At 39.1% G+C, this 26,435-nt stretch overlaps 1 protein-coding gene across 1 annotated transcript in view; it reads left to right on the plus strand.

Annotated features, from left to right (window-relative positions):
* The window catches only part of LOC139462532 (RUN domain-containing protein 1-like), a 42,508-nt gene extending 35,606 nt beyond the window's left edge, over positions 1-6,902 (plus strand). Inside the window, exon 17 of the mRNA XM_071244320.1 lies at positions 3,770-6,902. Coding sequence (XP_071100421.1) covers positions 3,770-3,876 — 107 coding nt within the window. The 3' untranslated portion in view covers positions 3,877-6,902. The remainder of the gene's footprint in view (positions 1-3,769) is intronic.
* Positions 6,903-26,435: the final 19,533 nt, after the last annotated feature.

Raw genomic sequence — 26,435 nt, forward strand, 5'->3', positions numbered from 1 at the left:
TGTCACTCTCTGGCTGTCATTCCTCACCAGGGGCTCCAAAATGTAGTAGCGGTTAGAGGGTGGATGTTGGTGGGGCACACACAACACGACGCTACTCGTCAGTTCATATGACAACCATCTTTATTCAGAGAGTAGATAATAATCATAGTAAACCCTGAAAATATAAAGCAAACATCATAAGTATTTTTGTAGAAGAACATAATATTATTGCCTTCATGGAGATTTAACACAATTACATGACTTCATCTTATCAGCTAGCACATTAGCACTAGCATGAATAAATCCTTAAATATAAATAGCAGGTTGTAAACTATTTCTGAATAACTTTATAAAATTGCCATTTGTAAATACTTTGTGAATACATTAAATTCACACAAAACATTAATTTAGAAGAATAACCATATACTAGTTATTAGTTTGAACCATATAATTATGCTCCCTACTTACCACTGTGTGGCAATGAGCTTATCTCAGTGGTTCGCAGTCACGTTCAAGGTTGTTTACTGTCACATCATTCTATAACAAGTTGAAATACAACCTTGACAATACTAATAATGGCCATATAAAATAAGATATAAAAACAACCGATCTCCCATACATACGTTCTTATTTCATACCACGTTCAGACAGTTATAGGTTTAAGAACATGTTTAAATAATAATTTAGTTTAGTAAAGTGTATACTAGTAATGCAGTATTTAAGAAGATAACATACTGTAAAGATGCAATATGATACATTTTAGATTGAAATTAAATAAATTCTACATACAACCAACTGTAATGATAGTTGAAATACCTACTTTACTTTAACTACCAGCTAGGTTTACTTATACACTGATGCATTAATTTAACACCTCTTAAGTAATACAATATGTACAAGACCATATATACAATATATGAAATACTAAGCCCATATAAACTAACCTGGATAATGAAATCCTCAATACACAAATATCGAGTTCCCTGAATGCACAATGTTCCACATCCACAATCAGCAAGGGGCTGATATTAAGGAAAACGATCAAATATAAATCCAAGTGACCTCCTCGAATAAATGTGTACAACTGCCAACAGGATATCCCGGACAGAAACCTTTAAATCTACATACACAATAGATAGTAAGCTGACCACAGAAACTAAAGCAGACAGACAAAAGAAACTTGTGCAGTGTGCATACGCATGGGTCAGAACATGGCCGGACCCAGTAAGGTGTCTATTGTTAAATGCAGGGTGCAGGGATAGGCTTATTGTATTGAGGGCTTGTATAACTCTAAAGGTTTGTTTGAAGGGGACTGTATGTAAAATTTAAAGCTAAAATGAAACATCTAAAATATCTAACTTATATGTACAAATACTTAAAACATGACTTGGCCACATTGAGAACATGTAATAATGATTTCAAATACTTAATGCAGACACCATTATTGATGTAATTTGTAATGAAGTCTCACAAGCTATTGCATCACAGCCTGTCATAGTAGTTGTGGGTTGGGCACTGAATAGTCAATGTTGAGCAAAATACTCACCACAGCTAATGCTGTACAGTTTTACCATAGACCTGTCTGGACCTTGTTTTACGACTCACAAACTGTTGTGATTTTGTTGTTGTTCTATATCAATATCTATATTATGGACCCTAGATAAATAAATAAAATACAAGCCATGTCAAGTCAATATTGTGAAGGTCAATATAGATTTTGTGGGTAACAGGTATTGACATAATCACATGTGTGTATTGGTTCAATTATGATATCAACAAAGAAGACATGTTCAGTAGTCCTAAATAAAAACATTTTGGGTTGTTGGGGTTTTGTAATGCTGCTCTTAGGAATATTCAACCTGTATGGTGAAAGCCTGTAAATCCTTAAGTCTGGACCAGACAAACCAGTGATTTGTTATTACCATATTCGATGTAATAAGCGCCCCTCACTAATAAGCGCCCATGGCGATATTTGCTTATATCTTGGCTTGGGAACAATCCCAAGTTGCACCCTTCCGATTGATCAATGTACACAAGACTTATTTATTCGTGTATAATGCGCACTCGTGTGATATATGCACCCTTAATTACAGGCAATTAAATTCTGGGAAAATATATCTGACGTGTATAATACGCACAGACTTTTCTTTTGTATCATTTCAGGTTGTAAGCATAAACCACAACATTTACGATCTTTCAACTCTTTCTTCAAAATTATATTCTAAAAAGAGCCACCTATTTCTAATTTTGACAGCGCCCTGGGTGCTTATTACGTCGAATACGGTATGAGCAATGATCCAGTAAAGTCACTGAACCTAACCGCCTGATCGCCTCTTAAGACAAGTGTAGGTTGCTGAGCGCCAGTTCTATCCAAAAATCTCCATGGCGAGAAAGCCATGCAGGAACTCACAGGCGGATCCAGGATGTTGAAAAGGGAAAGGGTCCACACAAAGTGACGCCCAGTTCACATGTAAAGTGTCTAAAAAAGAGAGGTGCGCACTCCCTGCAACCACCCTACCTACCACCTCTGGATCCTCCAGTGGGAACTACATCACATATGATTGGAAAAATATGCCCTGCTGGGATTTCAATGTTATTGGGTACTTTTAGCATGTAATCAAGCAGGGATAGAAATTGATGCTAGCCTGTTAGCCTTGGGCTAGTACAAATTCCTATGAGCTTGTACAAATTTCCAAATTTCCCCATTGTTTTAACGTTACAAGGGTATTTTATCTTTACCTGATGTATTGAAGCTTTTGAGTTTAATTCTAACCCTGAATCAAGTCAATGACAGTTATGTCAGTATGACTTTCATTGACTGTCACGTTACCGCTTAAAATGACAAAATGTTTCATTATGGTCTTTTTTAATATGCTGAATACTGCAGTAAAGTAGATGCATCCATCCTTTGAGAGGCATGTTTGATTCTGGGTCTATTTCATGCCGTAAGTGTGAACGAAATACCGTCATGAAGAAATCTTCAAATACTTGGGGAAAAATATGCCTGTATATGTTTAACCATTTTTGTTATGTAGATGTAATGTCTTAGGTGTGTGATGTTACGTGATTGCCAAGAGTTAGCCTAGTTAGTGGTTGAAGCATTTACTAGCAAATTGGTAAAATTGCTGTTAAGCTGTAATTAATCACTAGCTTACCATACTGGATGAAGTCGCTTCAAATTGCTGTTCATTCTTGTAATGATAACCCAATCAGAACCCCAAAGATGTGACTTTCATAACCTTTCTCCCCCATAGGGTTTCAGGTTGTGATAGGTCTCTTGTCCCATGATAGTCTTAAAGCTGATTGGGGGCGCAGTCTAAGGCACCACAATTCGCTGTGCAGAGTTGCATCCCTTGGGCACACCAGAAACCTATGATTGTGGGTTCGGATCCCAGTTCGCCCCGATTATGTTTCTAGGTTTGTCTGCACCATACCCATGCTCGTGGGTTTCACCGAAGTGGTAAACATCTGAGACCTGTATTAACTTCGGGCTTTCCTCTCACATTAAGCTGACACGCAGTGATATAACTGGAATACTGTTAAAGGCGGCGTTAAACCCAACTCACTCCCTCACTCACTTAAAGCTGACTATTGACTATTAGATAGTTACCATGTGGAACCTTGTTGACAGAGATACCTAACAGAGAGGTTTGTTTTCATGCTGTCTGTCCTTGAGTATTTACTGTGAGACTCTATGATATTTCTGGAATTTTACTGCCTATAAACTCATTCACTCAATCATTTATAGTCTTTTGGTCCAATTTTTACGATTTCAACTTGGATGTTTCAGGTTTTGACGACACTCTGAAATCCTTGGAACGCCTCAATTCAGTCAACTTCAGGCTGCCAGTTGATCTGGCAGTTCGGAATTTTAGCAACATCCGTGATGCATTCTAGAGGGAAGGACCTGTTGCTTGCCAGTAGACTTTCAACCACCATGTGTATAAACTAACAAGTGTTCAGACAGCAGAAGTAGCAGGTCACTTTGACAGGCTTTCAGTTAGCCAAGACTCAGATCCGTGGCAGTCTCCAATCTGTGGCATATTGGTGGTAACTCTTCCACAGGTGTAATGTAAGGTGGATACTGTGTACAGGTCAACATAACAGGTCCACCAGGGTTATGATAGTTAATGTGAACAAGAGAGCACCAGCTGCCCTCTTCCATCAGTGGGACATCACCTTGGGCCGGACAGTATGCTGATGGTATTTAGACTTCGGCTTTGTAGTAGACAACTGGCCACAGATACAGGCCGGCCGTAGATCTGAGTCATTCATACACAGGACATGTATGATATACCATATTCTATGTATTGATCCTCAGAGTTCATTTACTCAAACGTCGCACCATCCATATCTGGATCAGGTTAAATATGAAAGAAGATTTGTAGAAGGATGTTTAGGAAATATCATTTTCACTAGAATTTCATCTGAACTATATCTACTTTTAGGTATTGAACTTGAAGTACATAATTGTGGTTAATGAAAGGGTTTAGCTACAGTGTTAAAACTGGAACACTATAGCGTGGGCAGTAATGAGAATTGATAGATGATATAAAGAAAATACCGGTACTGTAAGTGACCTAGAACTTGATATGTTGAATATGGTATCCCAACCTACATCGAGAATCCCTTTCTACAACTATTTAAATACCTTGATTAAATTTATGACTTAATTATTTGATCTGCTTTACCTTGAAATATCTAAACATCTCTTCATAATAGATTCTATTACTTGTGAATGAATAGCATACATATATGCATGATTGTTTAGAGGTTTGGACGGAACGTAGTGCTCCTGTCTGTTCTAGTCAATCTGTAATCATTGTGATATCAACATTTCAATGACATTTGTACATAGCATCAGAGACTTAATCCTGTCTGCTCGGTAGCCATAGCCGAGATGACGTCACTTACAGGAGTCTTGCATCCATGAATATCAGATTCCTTGTCTTTGAATCATCAGTTCATTCCAGTGTTCAAAACAGTCAGATCACAAGTACAGGACTTTACATTCAGAAAAGAACTTTTTCTGATAATTTCTCCACGGATCTGGCAACATTTTCTGAGGAGATTTGAACACTAGTTATCACTCATAATGTAACAATAATGCCAATTCAGAAATCCATCAATTAAGTATATGTATTCATTTCATCATAATTTTCAACAAGTGCTAAGATTTGTCCTAATTGTACGAGCAAGCATTTATGATTAACCCGAGGTTACCTTGAATCAAAATGGGAAGACTTCATAGTTATATTGTGAACACCAGATGTCCAACATTTGATTTTATGCTTTATTAATATTAGAGAACGGATCAATTTAGCTCTATTTAACCCAGATATTGCTGAATTTGAAATTTTAAAAGAATGATCTCCACCACGATCTGATACCTGTGTAAGCATAGTCATGTGTATGCCTTACATTGAGACGCTGTCAGACCTGAGTGTCCTGTACACAGTCCTCATGGTGGAAGCAAGCTCTTTGACTGCATGAAATGAATGAAACAAAGAATTGAGTGTTGTAGTTAGATATCCCTAGATATACTTGTGGTTGTTATATCACATCCCTGCAGAACTCTATCACTGGTTATTTGGTTTGCCAATGTTCCTATCCATCTTTTTCCTCTCCACATTCCAGTGTTATCAGCTGACATTGCTGGACATTCCTTCTTTTTGATGGTTTATTAAGTTTGTATTATTTATTTTACTCTCTTGTTGTCAACTCCGTCATATGTTTATTTGTCTTCAGTGCATGTATTGTTGTTGATGGGAGGTAAACAATCAGAAGTTTGTATGAGATACCTTCAATTTGTTTAACAGTACCCCATGGACTGAGTCAAAGATGTATTAACACTTTTGGCCTACTTAAAGGAAAATTTTAATCAACTGTTAATTATGCAGTGTGCGACTTTTGCCACTTGTTTGAAGCCTGAGTCTAGAAATATTCTGTTTGTTCCAGTAAGCTCAGAAATATTAGTCCATAAATAGTACTAAAATCAACTGAAAATGATGCTTAGGGCCAAGTTCGGCCTAGTGGATTCCAAAGTTTTTGCCACAGACTGATAATGGATTTTCCATGTACAGTGCAAGACTGTAATCCAGACAGTGCCATTTCCAGTGCATTTGTCAGGGTTAACAAATCATGAGTACAAGGAAGTATTTCCCGTGTACTGCCGTTTGAGAAAGTGAAAACATTGCAACTCATGCAGAATGAATTCAGTCATAAATGCAGATACAAGATGTACAAATAGGCTGATGGAGAATTGCAAAGAATGCAGTTTTTTGTCTCGAATCATTATTTGATGCATTAACACAAGATTCTATTGACGATGATGACACAGGACATTGGATGTTGGCTGTAGTAGCAGCATTTAGTGACTACCTATTCATGATCCCGTTCCTCAAATTTTAGTGCTATGACTGTTGTTAATCAGTGTTAAAGTATAGGAATTACAATCGTCTTAGCACTAAGATTGTTTCATGGAATTTGGCCCACATATAATGAATGTTGCGAAGCCCAGGGTTACTTTGCATGATGATAGCCTACCCTATTTCTATGTTGCTATCTCTTGTATTGGATATGTCTTAAATGTTTCAGTTATTTTAAAGAAATCCTTATACAATCAGTATGTCCATCCAAAGAATATATTTGTTTTTTGTGTCCTATTTTTGGACTGCTTGCTACTGTGTTATCTTGATGACATTTCTCCTTGACGCATAATGATTAAAAATGCATCAGACTTTTTTTCCACCAAGATGTAAGCTCGAATTTCACATGGGTATTACAGTGCAAGAAGAATTAGAAGAAAAGTTACATGAATGTCGCAGAACATGGAGACATAAGCAGATCTTTAAATTCATGTTTCGGCTAAAAAAAATAATAGTCTTGGTTCTCAGGCACCACATTGTTTTTATTTCCATTTAAAAAAATATCTTTAAATATTCCACATCTCGAACACACGCCCTTGCAGTGAAATGCTACAATACTCAAGAGCAACATGATTTCACCGAAATTATTGTAAACAAAATTTGGTAACATACTAGCTTCAACATAAAAAATAAAATATAAAAAAAACACTGCCTGATTGCATTATTTTTGTGTAAGCCATTGTCTGAGAACCAATTGTTTTATTTTTTTAAGCCTAAGTTATGTATGCTGTTTGAAATGGTTTCTTTTATCCAAGACTATCAGTGACATTTTAGTGCAATAAGTTATGCAGTATTTACTTCAATATTTCATCTTTGTTTCATGTTTCATTTGTTAATATTTGTATAGCTGTTAGTAGAACTTAATGTTCCTTCCATTGGCTGTGAATAAGGCAGGAAGGTTTTAAGTGTGAAATCACAAGCAGTTTACAAATATAAGGATACAAGATGATACAAGTCAAGGGCCCTTACCATGTTAGTAAATAAAGACCTAGAGTGGATAAGATACAGTGGCCGTAAAAATCAAAGGGCCAGGATTCCCCTTATTTTCTCATACTGACTAGCTTTATTTGGAGGAAATTATTGCATCAGTAAGTGTCTTGTACATGATGCCAGCAGCGTTATGGTAATATAATGGCTCCACTATCTTGCTTATATATCCTATCTCTTATTATGTAACGTTATAGCTCAAGTGTTCCTGTCTCTTTCCATACACTTCATTCAGAGTTTTACAAACTGACTGAAAAGCAAGATGGAATTAGTGTTTTAGTCTGTCCCAGTTCAGCCTTCATGGTTGTATGGAGTGTAAATAATGTACATGTGGTCTCAGACAAAGCTCAAATCTATATTTATATGTAAATAGTTCTATGTCTGTTACCTGTTGTAGAAACCTGTTACTATTTACTCATGTGCAATTATATGTGTATCATAATATCCACAATGCAATACACTTAAGTGTTGACTGTAGTTTACTTTTCTGTAATATCCTCTTCGTGTACCGAGTCGCCTCCCTTGGGTCTGCTTTGCGATTTAACATGTATACCTATTCAATTATTATTGAGTGGAATTTGGATCCTTAAAAAAATGGACTTGTGTTGGCACATAGTTATTCACTTAGATTTGGTATAGCATAGAAAATGCAGACTGAAGTTCATGTGCCCTAAAATATAATATTACATTCATTTCAGCCAGTATTTCGAATGATAATGTGTAAATTATCATTTATGTTATCATATTAAGTTCTGCACATAACCAAAGTATTCACAAATGTTTACTGTAGATCTATGGCCAATTGCAAGTTAGTGATTAGTGATTCTTGCTGTGGTCTTTATAATGTTTTTTGCTCAACCTCTTTGACCATTAATCATCTCTTTCTTTTTTTCTCAAGAAAAGATAACTGTTCAAAGGCCACATAGATTGCAATCCTGTGAAGATATATTGATATGAAGATTGAGAAAAACAGCTCTGCCATAATAAATCTGCTCATTCTGTCGATGTGCAATGTTTATTTATTTACTTCAGTTCCATGACTTATTTGTTATATGACAGGTGTTTTCTTCCTTTGTGCATTGGCACATTGGGTTGATTGGGTTACTGTTACATTCCTATTCCTGTAGTGTGAATATGTTTGTTATTCTTTGTTCCATGTAGGAAACGATTCATGTATGCCAAAACATTCATGCAATTTTATGATTAGAGAATAATTTTATTAATGCATTGTGTTTGATATTGGCTGTGACAATGTGTTAACAATTTAAATTCTACTGTTCATTCAACATCTTTTGTTTCATGGTTATTGTTTTAGATTTCAGTTTTATCTCATTATACCCCTGACATTGAATGCAGGTTATGTTGATCCTTATGGCTATTGGTGCCTGTAAAAAGCATTCTCTTTGAAAGCATAACTCAGATCCACTTCACCTTGAATCTATGCCATCAGTAACCCAGTAGAATATGGGGTGCGATTTGCTGTGTAGGATCCTCAAGCATTGGTTCAAATCCTAGATTCGCCTTGATTATGATCCATTTAGTCAGCACCATTCCCATGCTCTCATGTTTCACCAAAGTGGTAAAGTGTAAGTCTAAGGGCTTTCCTTTCTGGTAATCTTTCCTTACCAGATTCAAGAGTCAAATAGATCCCAAGTACCTGATGCTTGTGAGAGCCAGCAGTTGATGATCAGGTTGTCAAAGTGTGGGACCATATTGTTACTCATGCTGTCAACCACTTGTTTGTCTGGCTAAGACTTAATTGTCTACAGAACAATTTATAGCTGGAATATTATAGAGAAGGTTCTGAAACCTTTCAAATCTCTGCATGGAGCTATGGGGATGTGACGACACCACTTAATGTTCGAAAGATGAATGAAACTGTGTTAAGAATATTGATAAAAAGGAAAAAGAGTCCCTTTTATTTGACACTACATATTTGTACTCTTGTTTTGTTGAAATGAAAGCAGCTGTGTGGTCCTCAGTTATAACTCTTTCAGGACATATATGGCACTGTGTAAATATCCAATTTTACAGAATGTATCATTTTACAGATAATAGCATACATGATTTATTATGATATTATGATTTGTGGACAGTATGATTTCATGTTCTTGCCTCAATCAGCATTTAACATGTTCATCCAGGTTGTCCTCAGCTGTACTGGTTGTTTTTGAGTGCACAAAACCGGGACAAATCTCTCCAGTGGTAGAAACTAACATTTTCAGTCCACTAGAACCCTCAAAATGGCAATCTTCTACTGGTCCTTATAATACCTTAACTATTGCGCAGCTTGGCAAGGACAACAGGACTAGTGTCAATATCTAACGCTGCTCTTCTCTCTTTTCTCAAAAACTATAATGCTATTCTATTTTTACTATCAATGTTTTCCTGCTTTGAAGAATTGTGAGTCAATGGCGGTCCCATATTTGTGCTAAGAATAGACTAGTATTGGGTGGTCCATGTGTCCAGGGTCTCCTTCCACAAAGTGATCTTAGTGCTAAGATCATAAGTCTGTTACAATCTGGGAGTAATGATTTCTTAGCGGTAAGGTCATTTTGTGTAACACAGCACTGGCTAGTGTATTCCTAACCTGATGGCGTAGTGCCATTGGTTTGTCCAGCTTGTGGCCACTCATCAAAAACCTTGTCTTTTAAGCTTGTTAAAAAGTCCATATGAAAACACTAAAATCTGCTAAAAATGAAGGCATGTGTCAAGTTTAATGCCGAGACTCAAAATTATTTGACACAAACTGTTTAATCTGGACTCAAATCATTTACAAACAGGTATGATCTGAGTGTGATATTACTGTAGCACAAAACAACATTCACTCACTGATTTCCAGATAGACTTGCTCTTCTTTTTACCCTGCTTTCTAAGATAAGCTAAGATCCATGTGCACTCAAATTCATTAGAATGAAGGGTCTCAACTGGCGAGGGTTCAGAATGCTGATGTGCAATTTGTTTATTTACAGTATTTTGTTCTTGTTACTGGGTCCCATACACTGAAACATTGTTGTGCTAGATGAGTAAATAAAACATATTTTCTGCAACAGGAATGTCTTGTTTTTGTCAGACAAAAGTTATATTTTGCTGTTACGTTTGCACTGTTTTGATGAGTCCATTTCTATCTCAGATGTCATTGATGCTTTTCAATTGTGGAATCACACACTTTTTGCATGATTTCCTCACCATGATGCTGAGCTTTTATTTTGGCAGTCAGTTAGGACTGTGCTCTTCTTAAAAACTCGAGATCGCCTCTGTGGTCTAGTGGTAGAGTATCCGCCCGGAGACAGAAGGTCCGGGTTCGATCCCAGCCGCATCATACCAAAAGAAGTTAAAAGATGGTACTTGTTGTTACCCTGTCTGTCGCTAAAGGGGCTCAAACAAGGACTGGTTGGCTCTGAGTCAGTATACTGTGTCTGAGTGGGGTATTCATGTTAAACTGCAGCAGTATCTCAGTGAGCTAGCACTATAAATCGGCATTAGTCCGGACTAGTACAAGCAGCCACACATACACACATACACATACACACACACACACACACACACGTGCATGCACGTGGCTATATAAGTGCAATAATCTTGGACGCAACGTTAAACCCAATTTCACCTCACCTCACCTTAATTAAAAACTAGAGTGAGCAAGTATGGTTTTTTGCTGCTTTTAGCAATATCACAGCAGGGAACACAAGTTGCTGCGCAGAGTTCCGTGCTTTATGGGTGTCAGAAGCCTATGAAAAATATGAAACAAACTGATCCCGGGTTCAAATCCCAGTTCGCACTGATTATGTTTCTTGGTTTGTCTGCACCATACCTGTGATCGCGGGCTTCACCAAAATGGTAAAGGTGTAAGACCTGCATCTCTTCAACCTGCTGAAGTTGTGCAATGCCAGACTTACCAATGCCTCCTGATGTATAAATCAGAATGAGATTAGATCTCTTAAAGTTGAATATTGTTGATGGAAAGGTCACAAACAATTTGTCCTATTTGTAATCGGGAATAGAAGATGCGAACTGCGCCGTTTCTTGTTCATATGTCAAATGTGTATGATTCAGGAATAAGTTACCTTCTAAGTAGAAAGACAAATTAGCTTCCACCTGTCCCAGAAGAGTTGTCTCCCCTAGACCAGCGCAAACCGTCATAACAGCACACTTGCTCATACTTCGTTAGACTAACGTTAGTCTCTGAATGTATATTTTGGATAGAAACAAACAAATACATTTACATTGAAAAGAAACCCCAGTGTGATGAAAGGTTCATTCTGAACCCGTGGAAAATCTAGACTTGCTTCAATTAGGGCTATAGCATGACACCAACGTATGTGCGGAAGGGAAAATAATATTGTCCAGGGACTGTGAGACAGACCATTCTAAGGAAGTGTCAGGGTACTTACATTATATAAGACGCGAGTAGACGTGAGCCCTAGATGTTTACAACACTGGTGAAATTCACGCATTACAATAGCCAAGGAACACTGCTGGAGCGAATCTTGGACTCGACCTCATAACGAGTGAACGCTTGGCACAGGAATCCAAAGTTTTAAAAATGTTTTAACTGTATATAAAACATGCGTCTCTGTAGAGTGAGCGAGTATGGTTTTACACCGCCTTTAGCAATATTACAGCAATATCAAGGCGGGGATCTCTCGAGACACCAGAAACGGTCTTAACTCATTGTACCCATGTGGGGACTCGTACCCAGGTTCCCGTTTTAACCACTAGGCTACTCAAAATTCAGAAATTTAGATTCAGAAAAGTCTGTTCGTATGCTAACAACGTCAGATTGTACAAACTATGCAGACTGCTTGTAAACTGAGATGTTGGAAGTCAACTCTTTGAGACCGTGCATAAACAAGCTGGTCTTACATCATTCTTGATACGACTGCCATTTCGCCAGCGCCAGCTTCTGTTGGTGACCCTGTCAAGCTCGCTGTAGATAAAGTTTAGTTGAGCGCGCCTTATATAGTTATGCGCGCGGGAAATACGATTTCGTCGCGCGATGTATTCTACTTCCTCAGCGACGATGTGTCACGTGATATGACGTCATAACAATCACACTAGCAGAGGCGTGGTTAGTAATCCAAGCTTGACGCGTGTAGCAGAAGTATTACAGTGGATATTTACAAAGTACAGACCTGGAATTGATATAAGAATTTGAGTTCACCAGTGTATTGCCGCCACAGTGGTAAGTAATGTCATGTAAGGTGACACAACGGTTATACGCCTATAGAATCATTTTGTTATAAATTTATAATATGCAAATGGGTTTTATTTAAAATTGTCATTGGAAGGAAAGACAAAATGAGGACAGTATCTGTAAGAAGCCGTCAGCAGGGCTATTTCTAGTTGTGTTCTAGACGAGAAACTGTTATTTCCGTATCATACACGGTACTGCCAGTCTAGCCCCAGTCTTTTTTTTCTGTTATAAGGTATAGTGTGAAATAATACACACCCCATTGTCAGACAACGTACACAAGTGCCAATGATTGCTAAAATGGCTTAATTAAGTAATGTCATCTATTTAAAAAAGGTCTTTAAAACGATTTCTTGTCCACGACCCAAATTCTACACAAACGTCAAATCAATTACAACTTGGAGAAGATTTAAACCATGGAGAGTAACCTTTTCTATATTTTCCCTCACCGACTACTTGTGGGATCACTTGGGGATTATTGTGACAATTTTTTTTTAAAACAATAACACAAAGTACACAGGAAACCTTGTATCCGGTGTATTTATATAATTTTATGTTCCCCAGATGGGCCGGTATCTACACAGGTTAGCCATGAGGGCAGGGACACAGGTCCTGTCCCCTATCCCGGAGTCGCCACCCACGTCCCTTACCCCAGACAGCGGTGAGTGACATGGTACACAGTCAGACACATCCATGTCTTACATGGCAGACTCAACACAGGATTGTCGTTAAGGAAAAGGAAGCATTGGATTCTTCTCCATAACCTGTTACGTGTCGACTTCCAAATTCAAACAATAAGTTAACCCAGAAATCTCATTTCGTTAAATAATTCAGTGTGGAACCGACAAACAACTAAGAAAATGAAATCTTACAAAATTAAAAATTGTATTATAGAATTGAATAGGTTTACAATACAAAATGCTGCAAAGTTATCGCAATGGCAGTACACAATAAAGTGGCAGTGCAATTACAATGGCAGCATGAAATACAGCAGTGGTAATAGCAGACACACTGAGAAAAAAGCCAAGTGACTTAATAAGTAACAGTGGTCAGAAGTTTAGTTAACACCGAATTTACTATCCTGCCTGGTAAACTGCACAAGATGATTAGTGAATATCACTTATCAAATTAGTATAAATCATTACTTAACGACACTGTAAAAATGTGTTAAGAATCTAAACACACACAAGACATGTTTAGGAATGTGTTTCAATCCTAAACGGTGTGCACATTTAGTGTCCTATCTAAACACGTTTAGGGTCTAAACACATGAAAAGAGCTATCGTTTTTAGCGTTCAAACACCTTTAAACATGTTTTGAATTTAAACATCTTTAAACATGTTTAATAAAGTGTATATCATCAGACTATAAGTCATCTTCCCGAGGCAAGGGAGTTAACTGACTTTAAAAGTCCAGTTTCCACCCTTGCCGAACTAGGCTGGAAATTCCTGGGCTCGATCGTAGCGCCACCAGTTATGTCCTTTCTATGCCTCTCCTATTGACCAATCAGATTCAACCAAACTTCAACGAAGGCGCCCAGTCAAGACGATCTGATTGATAATCAAGATCTATATTGTGATAAAACGAGTCTTAAATCGCGAAGTGCATCAAATCACGTGATTAAAAGCATGAAAAGATTTAGAAAATATCTGTTGACAACGAGTTAGCGGTGCACATGTTTTGCAAATCCTGCAGTCGACCGAAATCTGCATGACACTTTACGAACTGGATTTCGATTTCGGTGCGCGATTTTGATTGGACTATGCATAGACTCGTTAGTCCAGCCAAAATATAACTCCATAATACCAGCCTAGTTCGGCAAGGGTGGAAACTGGACTTTTATAGTCAGTTAACTCCCTTGCCTCGGGAAGATGACTTATAGTCTGATGATATACACTTTATTAAACATGTTTAAAGATGTTTAAATTCAAAACATGTTTAAAGGTGTTTGAACGCTAAAAACGATAGCTCTTTTCATGTGTTTAGACCCTAAACGTGTTTAGATAGGACACTAAATGTGCACACCGTTTAGGATTGAAACACATTCCTAAACATGTCTTGTGTGTGTTTAGATTCTTAACACATTTACGAACTGGATTTCGATTTCGGTGCGCGATTTTGATTGGACTATGCATAGACTCGTTAGTCCAGCCAAAATATAACTCCATAATACCAGCCTAGTTCGGCAAGGGTGGAAACTGGACTTTTATAGTCAGTTAACTCACTTGCCTCGGGAAGATGACTATAAGTCAAATATGGGTGGGATGTATAATATATATTGAAATTAGATGTGCAAATCAGATCCACAGGCACTTGCATAACACATATACCACCAGGACTTGGGAAGACTTGGTAAAATATTAACATAAAAATGTACAAATAAACCAAGCTAATAGTGACTTGAAAAATGGAAACTTGTGGCGTCAACAGTCTCCGCAGCACATGTGGTAGCGTGACGGACTACAAATCAAGTAATGTGGTAATTTTTTGTTGTATGTCGTGTAGTATTTCTCTCATACAGGAAGCTGTCAATGAAAATATTTAAATTTAACCTTTTTTTAGTTAATAACGATAGGCCACCCATTAAAAGAATACTAACTGATTCGTAAAGTCTACAAACACGTCAGTGTCTGAGTGTGAGTAAACTTAAACTATTTTTTCAGTGAAGTGATAATAATATTTGCCGATAAGCAACACAGGTCAAGCTTCCAAAATAGGCCTAGGCTGGATATCCAGGGTGAAAACACGATCTTTACTCACCCGCTGTTCTTGATGTAATGTGAGATGACCGATACAGGCATTTGGACCCTTACGTGGTCTAAATACCTTCTAGAAGGTTCTATACAGTGCCAGATTATTCCAGATGTTCTAGAAGTTTCCAGATTACACGTGACCCCGAAAGCATCTTAATATACTAGCTTCCACACCACTGCTTACATCAGATAGTAATACATTCCTGACAACTAACCATTGTCAAATCACAATGCTATGAACTGCTACTGAATCTAAACAGAAACAATCTTAGATTATCTATTACAATTACAGAATTGTTTAACAATCAATTACACTGCCATATAACAAACTTTTTACGAATGTACCACTGTAAACCCTTCAGATGCTGACACGGTTAGTCAAGCCATAGATGACACAGAGAAACGTCTAATGGGGCAGTCTGGTGTCAACAATTCACTGAATAGTGAGGAAAGTCCAAAGAGCCAAACCATCAACGTTGAAGAAAGGTGTGTTGTAACAAGCCAAACAAAACACTCTCTGTTTAAAGACATGAACACATTTTGATGATTTATGTTAAGGGAAAACAACAGAAAATAAATCTATTTCCATACTATATCCGGACGTTCCTTCTCCGTGTTGCAGCTTTGTGGAGCATCTCATGAGCCTCAACGAGGACTACAGACAGCAGCTGGAAGCCACGATGAAGGAACTCCGTCTGGAGAGAGAGAAGAACGCTAAGATTGAGAAAGATCTGAAACACTACCGGGTTGAATACAACAACTACAAACTCAGCTGGACCATGGACCAGGCTGAGATCAACGACCTCAAGGCTCAAGTCCAGACACTGCACACCTACCAGAGACAGATGAGGCGGATGCAGAATACAGTTACTCGCCTTGAGAGAGAAAACCACAAATTCAAGACCCAAAACTTAGATGCTGATGGACACATGCGTGTAAACGAGGAGACTAGGGCAGCAATGACCCCTAAGGTGCCACCTTCTCCGGGTGAAGGTCACAAGCGAAGACGACCGTGCACGGGTAAAACTAGAGATGCGCAGACCACAGCTCTGCCGCCAATCACAGACAACAACGAGGTAGTCATCTCTTCCAAGCAGACCGCTTCATCTGAGAAGAAGGGAGGTAACTCTCCAACCCGTTTGCCGTCTCTGGGGTCGAGCTTCTGCCCCACCCCACCATCAGGCCCACGTGAAGGTGCTCCCAGCAGACGACGCAGCAGGATTCCACTTGTTTTCCCGCCAATCCATGGAACGTCATCTGTCGGCAGTGTCCCACTCGATCACCAGGCCAAACAGGAGAGTGGGCGGACGTCAAGAAGCTCTGTTAACAGGAGGAGGCGCCATGAATAAAGAGGATGGATGGACAGGTGTGACATGGATAAAGAGGATTACAAATCACTCCCACAACCCTCAAAACCACCCTCAAATACCCTGATGTCCACAACGCCAGCTCTCCCCGTCGTCTAGCTTCACACAAACCTTCAAGTATAGCCCTGTCCTTCCGTACGTGTAGCTCACCTTCCGCACAGAAAGAAAACCAAGGTTCTCCCGTTGTCAGTAGCCAGTCATTATGTACTACAAATTTTAATAAGCAGCTGAAATGGTTCCTCTTCCTTCATCCAAGATCAAGGAAGTACCCTTATCCAAAAATTGATATCCAATGCGGTTGGTGTGAAATGCATTATTTACTTGCAGAAAGGACTGCTTCATCTACTTATATTGCCCCTGGTACTGACAATACTCGAGCATAACCGTTCCATATAACCCTTATAGTGTTCCACCCTCCAACTTTCAACACATTTGTGCGTCAATGATTACGAATATTTGATAGAAATGTATGAAAAAAAAAATTTAAACATTATGTTTTGAATTGTCCATCTTATTAATATGGGTCCACTGTTGTTTTTTTATATTATACATGTTATATATTATTAAATTTATAAATACATAATTAAAAATGGTGCTTATTTACACGTTATAGGTTTTCAATATGTTTATGTTTTATTTTGTAAAATATACATTGTGTTTAATAAAACTGTTTAAGGCTGAACAAATGGAATTCTAATTTCGTTCGTCATTATGCACAAAGACGTCTATACTATTGTCTCCATGGAATAGAGTCTACTGCACAGTCCGAGAAATTGTCTTCTCTCAAATGCTTTGTTTGCGACATCATTTGAAAAATCTCTGGATTGAACTGGGGCGATGGGGTAGCCTAGTGGTGAAGATGCTCGTCACGCCGAAGAGTCGGGTTCGATTCCAATTTCTGGTGTCCCCCCGCCGTGATATTGCTTGACCATTGCTACAAGCGGTGTAAAACCATGCTCACACATTCATTCTAGGTTCAACAGAGGTGTGTGACATTGATCCGCCAGTGGTAAATAACGTGACCGGAGATAACGTTGGCGAACAACACCATCCTCGATTATCCAGTGTAATATTCTATTTTATTACCCAGGGGTAAAACCTATCTCTGTACATATTTCGGATTTTCAGTCATTCTAGGCATTTAATTGGCTGATTGTGAACCCCGACTTTTACGTGACTACTTATGCTACATATTTTGATCACAAGAATACCGTATAATACATACCTCGGGCAAAACCTTGAGGTGAAATTGGAGCATAACATATATAACAAGAGTTTGCCACCAACGTGGCTATATCCCCCGCCCCTGTTGCAGAATTTATGACATAATTAAATCTAAACAAAACCTAACCTTTTTTAACCGAGGTGGAACTTGTCATGGAAATTGAAAAAAAGAAGAAAAAAGTTTGGAAGCTAAGTCCATATTGCTGCCATGGAAACGTAAACAAATAAAAATTTCTTAATTTCTAAATAGCAAAAGGCACCAGTTCAGCATGTACCTGACAAACCTGCAAAGTTTCATGAGAAAATATTGAACGGTTTATGAGTTATGCTCCGGAAACGAAACCTACCCTAACAGAACCTAAGTCCATCTTGTTGACATGGAAACGTAAAACATAAAAAATCATAAAATTCCTAAATAGCAAAAGGCACCAGTTCAGTATGTGTCTGGTAAACATGCAAGGTTTTGTAAGAAATTATTTAACGGTTTTTTAGTTACGCTCCGGAAACGAACAGCACCCTTATAGAACCTAAGTCCAACTTGTTGCCATGGAAACGTAAAAGATAAAAATGTATAAAATTCCTAAATAGCAAAAGGCACCAGTTCAGCATGAGTCTGATAGACATGCTAAGTTTCGTAGAGAAATATTTAACGGTTTCTAAGTTATGCTCCGGAAACAATTTCGGGACGAAAGCACGCACACACGGACGGAACCCATTTCTATATCCCCCGCCAACTTCGTTGGGGCGGGGGATAATTAACCTTAAATAATAACTGGTTTGTTTCCGAAGTACGTCACCATCTCCATTTAACGTTGCACAGAAATGCTCTCGCAAATGAGTGCAATTTGATTGGGGGGATATATAAAGCGAATGGGTCAAGGGTATTTATCGTAATAGAATGGAGATATTATGCACAGTATAATCGAGGATGACACAAAGACAAGGACGGATCTGGCAACACTTTAACATTATGACGTTTGTCATGGTCAGTAATGCATATATTGTTAATCAAAAGCTGTTTATTTTACCAGTTCAGTTCAGAATACAAATTCAGTATGTCTGTGAAGTTTCTTTGTGTGCTTATTTCCTGAGGACATACCGTAAATTCTAGATGAATATATTTTCTTAGCTTGATATCAAACTGAAGACAAATGAGCTTCCACCTGTCCCAGAAGAGTTGTCTCCCCTAGACCAGCGCAAACAGTCATAACAGCACACTTGCTCATTCTTAGTCTCATAGACTAACGTTAGTCTCTGAATATATATTTTGGATAGAAACAAACAAATCCATTTACATTGAAAAGAGGCCCCAGTGATAGCATGACACAAAGATATGTGCGGATGGGAAAATAATATTGTTCAGGGACTGTGAGACGGACTATGCTAAGGAAATGTGAGGGTACTTATATTGTATGAGAATACAGTACCACAAACTTTTCAAACACGTGATCATACCCTATGACGTAATTTGTAGTATTTTGTTGCCAGTCACACCGGCGAATCAATGCCCTGTGACGTCAGGGGTAATCGAGTGTGCAGAAGCTCCTCCCAGTGAGCTATCATCTCTACACGTAATGTCATTGAATACGCCCTGCGGTGTTGAGAGTTTTGAGTATTTGTTTACTAATTATAGTCTGCGGCGGCGCATTTTAGAGCAAGCGCTAGTTTACGAAAGCACTTTTATTTTTTATTTAATTTTTATTTCGTTTTCTTGTAATTCAAGTGGATAAAATGGTTACAAATGGGAACAAATATACATATATTATTTTTTCGGTTCATTAATTTTCATTATTATGCGCAAGAATGCAGGTTATTAGGGATATTATATTGGCGCTGAACACATCCAAATGTCGCGAGTGTTAGGGTAGGTTACCCCGAGCTCTATCCTTAGCCCTTGGACCCCTTTACGATAAATCACCCCTTTACGATCATTAGGGTTAGGTACCCGTTTAGTGGCTATTAGATTGCCCGAAGTCTATCCTTAGCCCTTGGATCCCCTTGACGATCATTAGGGTTAGGTACTCGTTTAGTGGCTATTATAGATTATATAACGGCTCCTTCACACAAAAACGTCGAGTAAAAAGGGTGAAATGGTTTTGTGTCGAATATTTTGGCAACTGGAAACTGTCCTGGAACATTCACACAAGCCACTTTCACCGGCTACATTTTTTCAGTACTGATTCAAAAGCGAACTCACCGTTGCGTCGTCACTAGTCATGCTTTTCCTCTCTCGTTCCTTACTGTTATCCACATCATCCTTACAGTGTTCCCTACCACACTTTTCTGTCACAAAAATCACTCGACGAATTATTAAATACCATATCATTCATGCGTACTCGCGAGTTCGACGTCTAACGTCTGGAGCCTTTTTCAGTTCGCGGCATATCGGCTCATTCTTCTCCACTCGGTATCTTGTAGATTACGGAATGGGACGAGTGTGCCAAATGGCATCGGGATCATGCTTAAGTGTCCGTAGACTAAAGTCACCAGACATCATGCCTACCCGTAACCTTCGTAAGTGTCCGTCACTTATTCGACCCTTTTCGTTCAGTTCCGTGACGTCATAGGCATGACTAGGTAAATTTGCACTAGGTTTAACAGTGTGGACTTAGCTTAGTCGGTTAGCTGTCAGGCTAACAATCCGAAGGTCGCGGGATTCTCACAAAAACTGGTTGCTTGTCTTGAGACGTGTGACCTACGGCAGAGATCGTCCTCACGAGAATTTGTGGTACTGTATTCTAAAGGTGCTCCAGTGCGTCTATAGTTATGCGCGCGGGAAATACGATTTGGACGCGCTGTGTATTCTACTTCCTCAACAACGATGTGTCACGTGACATGACGTCATAACAATCACACTAGAAGAGGCGTGGTTAGTAGTCCAAGCTCGACGCGTGTAGCAGAAGTATTACAGTGGATATTTTCAAAGTACAAACCTAGAATTAATATAAGAAGATTTTGAGTTCATCAGAGTACTGCCGCCACAGTGGTAAGTGATGTCATGTAAGATGACAGAACGGCTATGCGCCTAAATATTCAGTTTCTTATCAGATTCATATCCATAGGTTCAATAGCATTTTTTAATATGCAAACGAGTTGTAAGAATCCGTCAGCAGGGCTATTGCTAGTTATATGTATTTGTATGATTAGACGAGAAACTATTAATTTCTTATATTCTAGCCTAAGTGTTATTTCTATAATAGGGTAAAGTGTCCTTACCTTACTTGTGAAATACTAGCTCCCCTATTGCAAGTCCATAGCCGCTGATTGCTAGAATGGCTTAATGACGAAATAGATTATTGTATATTTCCCGATATATCTTATCATCGTAACATCATCCATTAAAGGAAGGTCGCTTTGAAACTGTTTTACTTGTCCGTGACCGAATTTCGACGTCTAATGTAAATGAAATATGGATTTGAAAAACATTTTTTCTTCGAAAAACTAATAAGAACAAGAAGGAGTGTAATCCGTGTTACAAAATTACCTGTTTTTTATTATTCTTTATTTTCCCTGACCCACAAAACTTTCGGGATCATTCGGGGATTCTTGCGGTAATTCTTTTTTCAATAAACCAACAAAACAAAAACAGGTGGTAAACAAGAAGTCTAGTAACATGTATATTTATATAATTTCTATGTTCCCCAGATGGGTCGGTATCTGCACAGGTTAGCCATGAGGGCAGGGACACAGGTCCTGTCCCCTATCCCGGAGTCGCCACCAACGTCCCCTACCCCAGACAACGGTGAGTGAGTCCATGGTACATTGTCAGGCACATCCAAGTTTAACGTGAGAAACTGTGAGAGACATTAACATTTGATAATTGTTAAAACATTATACTGACAGATTGAATACACGATTCTCGAGAAAGAAAAGGAAACATATGATTTGACCTTTTAAGAATGTGTACCACTGTAAACCCTTCAGATGCTGACACGGGTAGTCAAGCCATAGATGACACAGAGAAAAGTAGGGTTCAGTCTGGTGTCAACAACTCACTGAATAGTGAGGAAAGTCCAAAGAGCCAAACAATCAACGTTGAAGAAAGGTGGGTTGTCACACGTCAAACAAAACACTCTCTGTTTAAAGACATGAACACATTTTGATGATTTATGTGAAGGGAAAACAACAGAAAATCCATCTATTTCCATACTATATGCGGACGTTCCTTCTCCGTGTTGCAGCTTTGTGGAGCATCTCATGAGCCTCAACGAGGACTACAGACAGCAGCTGGAGGCCACGATGAAGGAACTCCGTCTGGAGAGAGAGAAGAACGCTGAGATTGAGAAGGAACTGAAACACTACCGGGTCGAATACAACAACTACAAACTCAGCTGGACCATGGACCAGGCTGAGATCAACGACCTCAAGGCTCACGTCCAGACACTGCACACCTACCAGAGACAGATGAAGCGGATGCAGGATACAATTACTCGCCTTGAGAGAGAAAACCACAAATTCAAGACCCTAAACTTAGATGCTGATGGACACATGCCTGTAAACGAGGAGACTAGGGCAGCAATGACCCCTAAGATGCCACCTTCTCCGGGTGAAGGTCACAAGCGAAGACGGCTGTACACGGGTAAAACTAGAGATGTGCAGACCACAGCTCTGCCGCCAATCACAGACAACAACAAGGTAGTCATCTCTTCCAAGCAGACCGCTTCATCTGAGAAGAAGGGGGGTAACTCTCCAACCCGTTTGCCGTCTCTGGGGTCGGGCTTCTGCCCCACCCCACCATCAGGCCCACGTGAAGGTGCTCCCAGCAGACGACGCAGCAGGATTCCACTTGTTTTCCCGCCAATCCATGGAACGTCGTCTGTCGGCAGTGTCCCACTCGATCACCAGGCCAAACAGGAGAGTGGGCGGACGTCAAGAAGCTCTGTTAACAGTAGGAGGCGCCATGAATAAAGAGGATGGATGGACAGGCTGTGACATGGATAAAGAGGATTACAAATCACTCCCACAACCCTCAAAACCACCCTCCAATACCCTGATGACCACAACGCCAGATCTCCCCGTCGTCTAGCTTCACACAAACCTTCAAGTATAGCCCTGTCCTTCCGTACGTGTAGCTCACCTTCCGCACAGAAAGAAAACCAAGGTTCTCCCGTTGTCAGTAGCCAGTCATTATGTACTACAAATTTTAATAGGCAGCTGAAATGGTTCCTCTTCTTTCATCCAAGATCAAGGAAGTACGCTTATCCAAAAATTGATATCCAATGCGGTTGGTGTGAAATGCATTATTTTACTTGCAGAAAGGACTGCTTCATCTACGTATATTGCCCCTGGTACTGACAATACTCGAGCATAACCGTTCCATATAACCCTTATAGTGTTCCACCCTCCAACTTTCAACACATTTGTGCGTCAATGTTTACGAATGTTTGATAGAAATGTATGAAAAAATGTAAACGTTATGTTTTGAATTGTCCATCTTATTAATATGGGTCCACTGTTGTTTTATATATTATACATATTATATATTATTAAATTTATAAATACATATTTAAAAATGGTGCTTATTTACACGTTATAGCTTTTCAAGATGTTTATGTTTTATTTTGTAAAATATATATTGTGTTGAATAAAACTGTTTAAGGCTGAACAAAGGAATTCTAATTTCGTTCGTTATTAATATGCACAAAGACGTCTATACTATTGTCTCCATGGAATAGAGTCTACTGCACAGTCCGAGAAATTGTCTTCTCTCAAATGCTTTGTTTGCGACATCATTTGAAAAATCTCTGGGTTGAACTGATTTGGCTGATTGTGAACCCCGACTTCGTTGGGGCGGGGGATAATTAACCTAAATAATAACCCCGGCCTATCGCCAAAGATGGTTTGTTTCGGAAGTACGTCACCATCTCCATTTAACGTTGCACAGAAATGCTCTCGCAAATGAGTGCAATTTGATTGGGGGGATCTAAAGCTTAAAGTAATGGTAGCGAATGGGTCAAGGGTATTTATCGTAATAGAATGGAGATATTATGCACAGTATAATCGAGGATGACACAAAGACAAGGACGGATCTGGCAACACTTTAACATTATGACGTTTGTCACGGTCAGTAATGCATATATTGTTAATCAAAAGCTGTTTATTTTACCAGTTCAGTTCAGAATACAAATTCAGTATGTCTGTGAAGTTTCTTTGTGTGCTTATTTCCTGAGGACATACCGTAAATTCTAGATGAATATATTTTCTTAGCTTGATATCAAACTGAAGACAAATGAGCTTCCACCTGTCCCAGAAGAGTTGTCTCCCCTAGACCAGCGCAAACAGTCATAACAGCACACTTGCTCATTCTTAGTCTCATAGACTAACGTAAGTCTCTGAATATATATTTTGGATAGAAACAAACAAATCCATTTACATTGAAAAGAGGCCCCAGTGATAGCATGACACAAAGATATGTGCGGATGGGAAAATAATATTGTTCAGGGACTGTGAGACGGACTATGCTAAGGAAATGTGAGGGTACTTATATTGTATGAGAATACAGTACCACAAACTTTTCAAACACGTGATCATACCCTATGACGTAATTTGTAGTATTTTGTTGCCAGTCACACCGGCGAAACAATGCCCTGTGACGTCAGGGGTAATCGAGTGTGCAGAAGCTCCTCCCAGTGAGCTATCATCTCTACACGTAATGTCATTGAATACGCCCTGCGGTGTTGAGAGTTTTGAGTATTTGTTTACTAATTATAGCCTGCGGCGGCGCATTTTAGAGCAAGCGCTAGTTTACGAAAGCACTTTTATTTTTTATTTAATTTTTATTTCGTTTTCTTGTAATTCAAGTGGATAAAATGGTTACAAATGGGAACAAATATACATATATTATTTTTTCGGTTCATTAATTTTCATTATTATGCGCAAGAATGCAGGTTATTAGGGATATTATATTGGCGCTGAACACATTCAAATGTCGCGAGTGTTAGGGTAGGTTACCCCGAGCTCTATCCTTAGCCCTTGGACCCCTTTACGATAAATCACCCCTTTACGATCATTAGGGTTAGGTACCCGTTTAGTGGCTATTAGATTACCCGAAGTCTATCCTTAGCCCTTGGATCCCCTTTACGATCATTAGGGTTAGGTACCCGTTTAGTGGCTATTAGATTACCCGAAGTCTATCCTTAGCCCTTGGATCCCCTTGACGATCATTAGGGTTAGGTACTCGTTTAGTGGCTATTATAGATTATATAACGGCTCCTTCACACAAAAACGTCGAGTAAAAAGGGTGAAATGGTTTTGTGTCGAATATTTTGGCAACTGGAAACTGTCCTGGAACATTCACACAAGCCACTTTCACCGGCTACATTTTTTCAGTACTGATTCAAAAGCGAACTCACCGTTGCGTCGTCACTAGTCATGCTTTTCCTCTCTCGTTCCTTACTGTTATCCACATCATCCTTACAGTGTTCCCTACCACACTTTTCTGTCACAAAAATCACTCGACGAATTATTAAATACCATATCATTCATGCGTACTCGCGAGTTCGACGTCTAACGTCTGGAGCCTTTTTCAGTTCGCGGCATATCGGCTCATTCCTCTCCACTCGGTATCTTGTAGATTACGGAATGGGACGAGTGTGCCAAATGGCATCGGGATCATGCTTAAGTGTCCGTAGACTAAAGTCACCAGACATCATGCCTACCCGTAACCTTCGTAAGTGTCCGTCACTTATTCGACCCTTTTCGTTCAGTTCCGTGACGTCATAGGCATGACTAGGTAAATTTGCACTAGGTTTAACAGTGTGGACGTAGCTCAGTCGGTTAGCTGTCAGGCTAACAATCCGAAGGTCGCGGGATTCTCACAAAAACTGGTTGCTTGTCTTGAGACGTGTGACCTACGGCAGAGATCGTCCTCACGAGAATTTGTGGTACTGTATTCTAAAGGTGCTCCAGTGCGTCTATAGTTATGCGCGCGGGAAATACGATTTGGACGCGCTGTGTATTCTACTTCCTCAACAACGATGTGTCACGTGACATGACGTCATAACAATCACACTAGAAGAGGCGTGGTTAGTAGTCCAAGCTCGACGCGTGTAGCAGAAGTATTACAGTGGATATTTTCAAAGTACAAACCTAGAATTAATATAAGAAGATTTTGAGTTCATCAGAGTACTGCCGCCACAGTGGTAAGTGATGTCATGTAAGATGACAGAACGGCTATGCGCCTAAATATTCAGTTTCTTATCAGATTCATATCCATAGGTTCAATAGCATTTTTTAATATGCAAACGAGTTGTAAGAATCCGTCAGCAGGGCTATTGCTAGTTATATGTATTTGTATGATTAGACGAGAAACTATTAATTTCTTATATTCTAGCCTAAGTGTTATTTCTATAATAGGGTAAAGTGTCCTTACCTTACTTGTGAAATACTAGCTCCCCTATTGCAAGTCCATAGCCGCTGATTGCTAGAATGGCTTAATGACGAAATAGATTATTGTATATTTCCCGATATATCTTATCATCGTAACATCATCCATTAAAGGAAG

Source organism: Haliotis cracherodii, unplaced genomic scaffold (assembly GCF_022045235.1).
Source record: "Haliotis cracherodii isolate W230 unplaced genomic scaffold, xgHalCrac1.p SCAF_15, whole genome shotgun sequence".
Classification (NCBI taxonomy): domain Eukaryota; kingdom Metazoa; phylum Mollusca; class Gastropoda; order Lepetellida; family Haliotidae; genus Haliotis; species Haliotis cracherodii.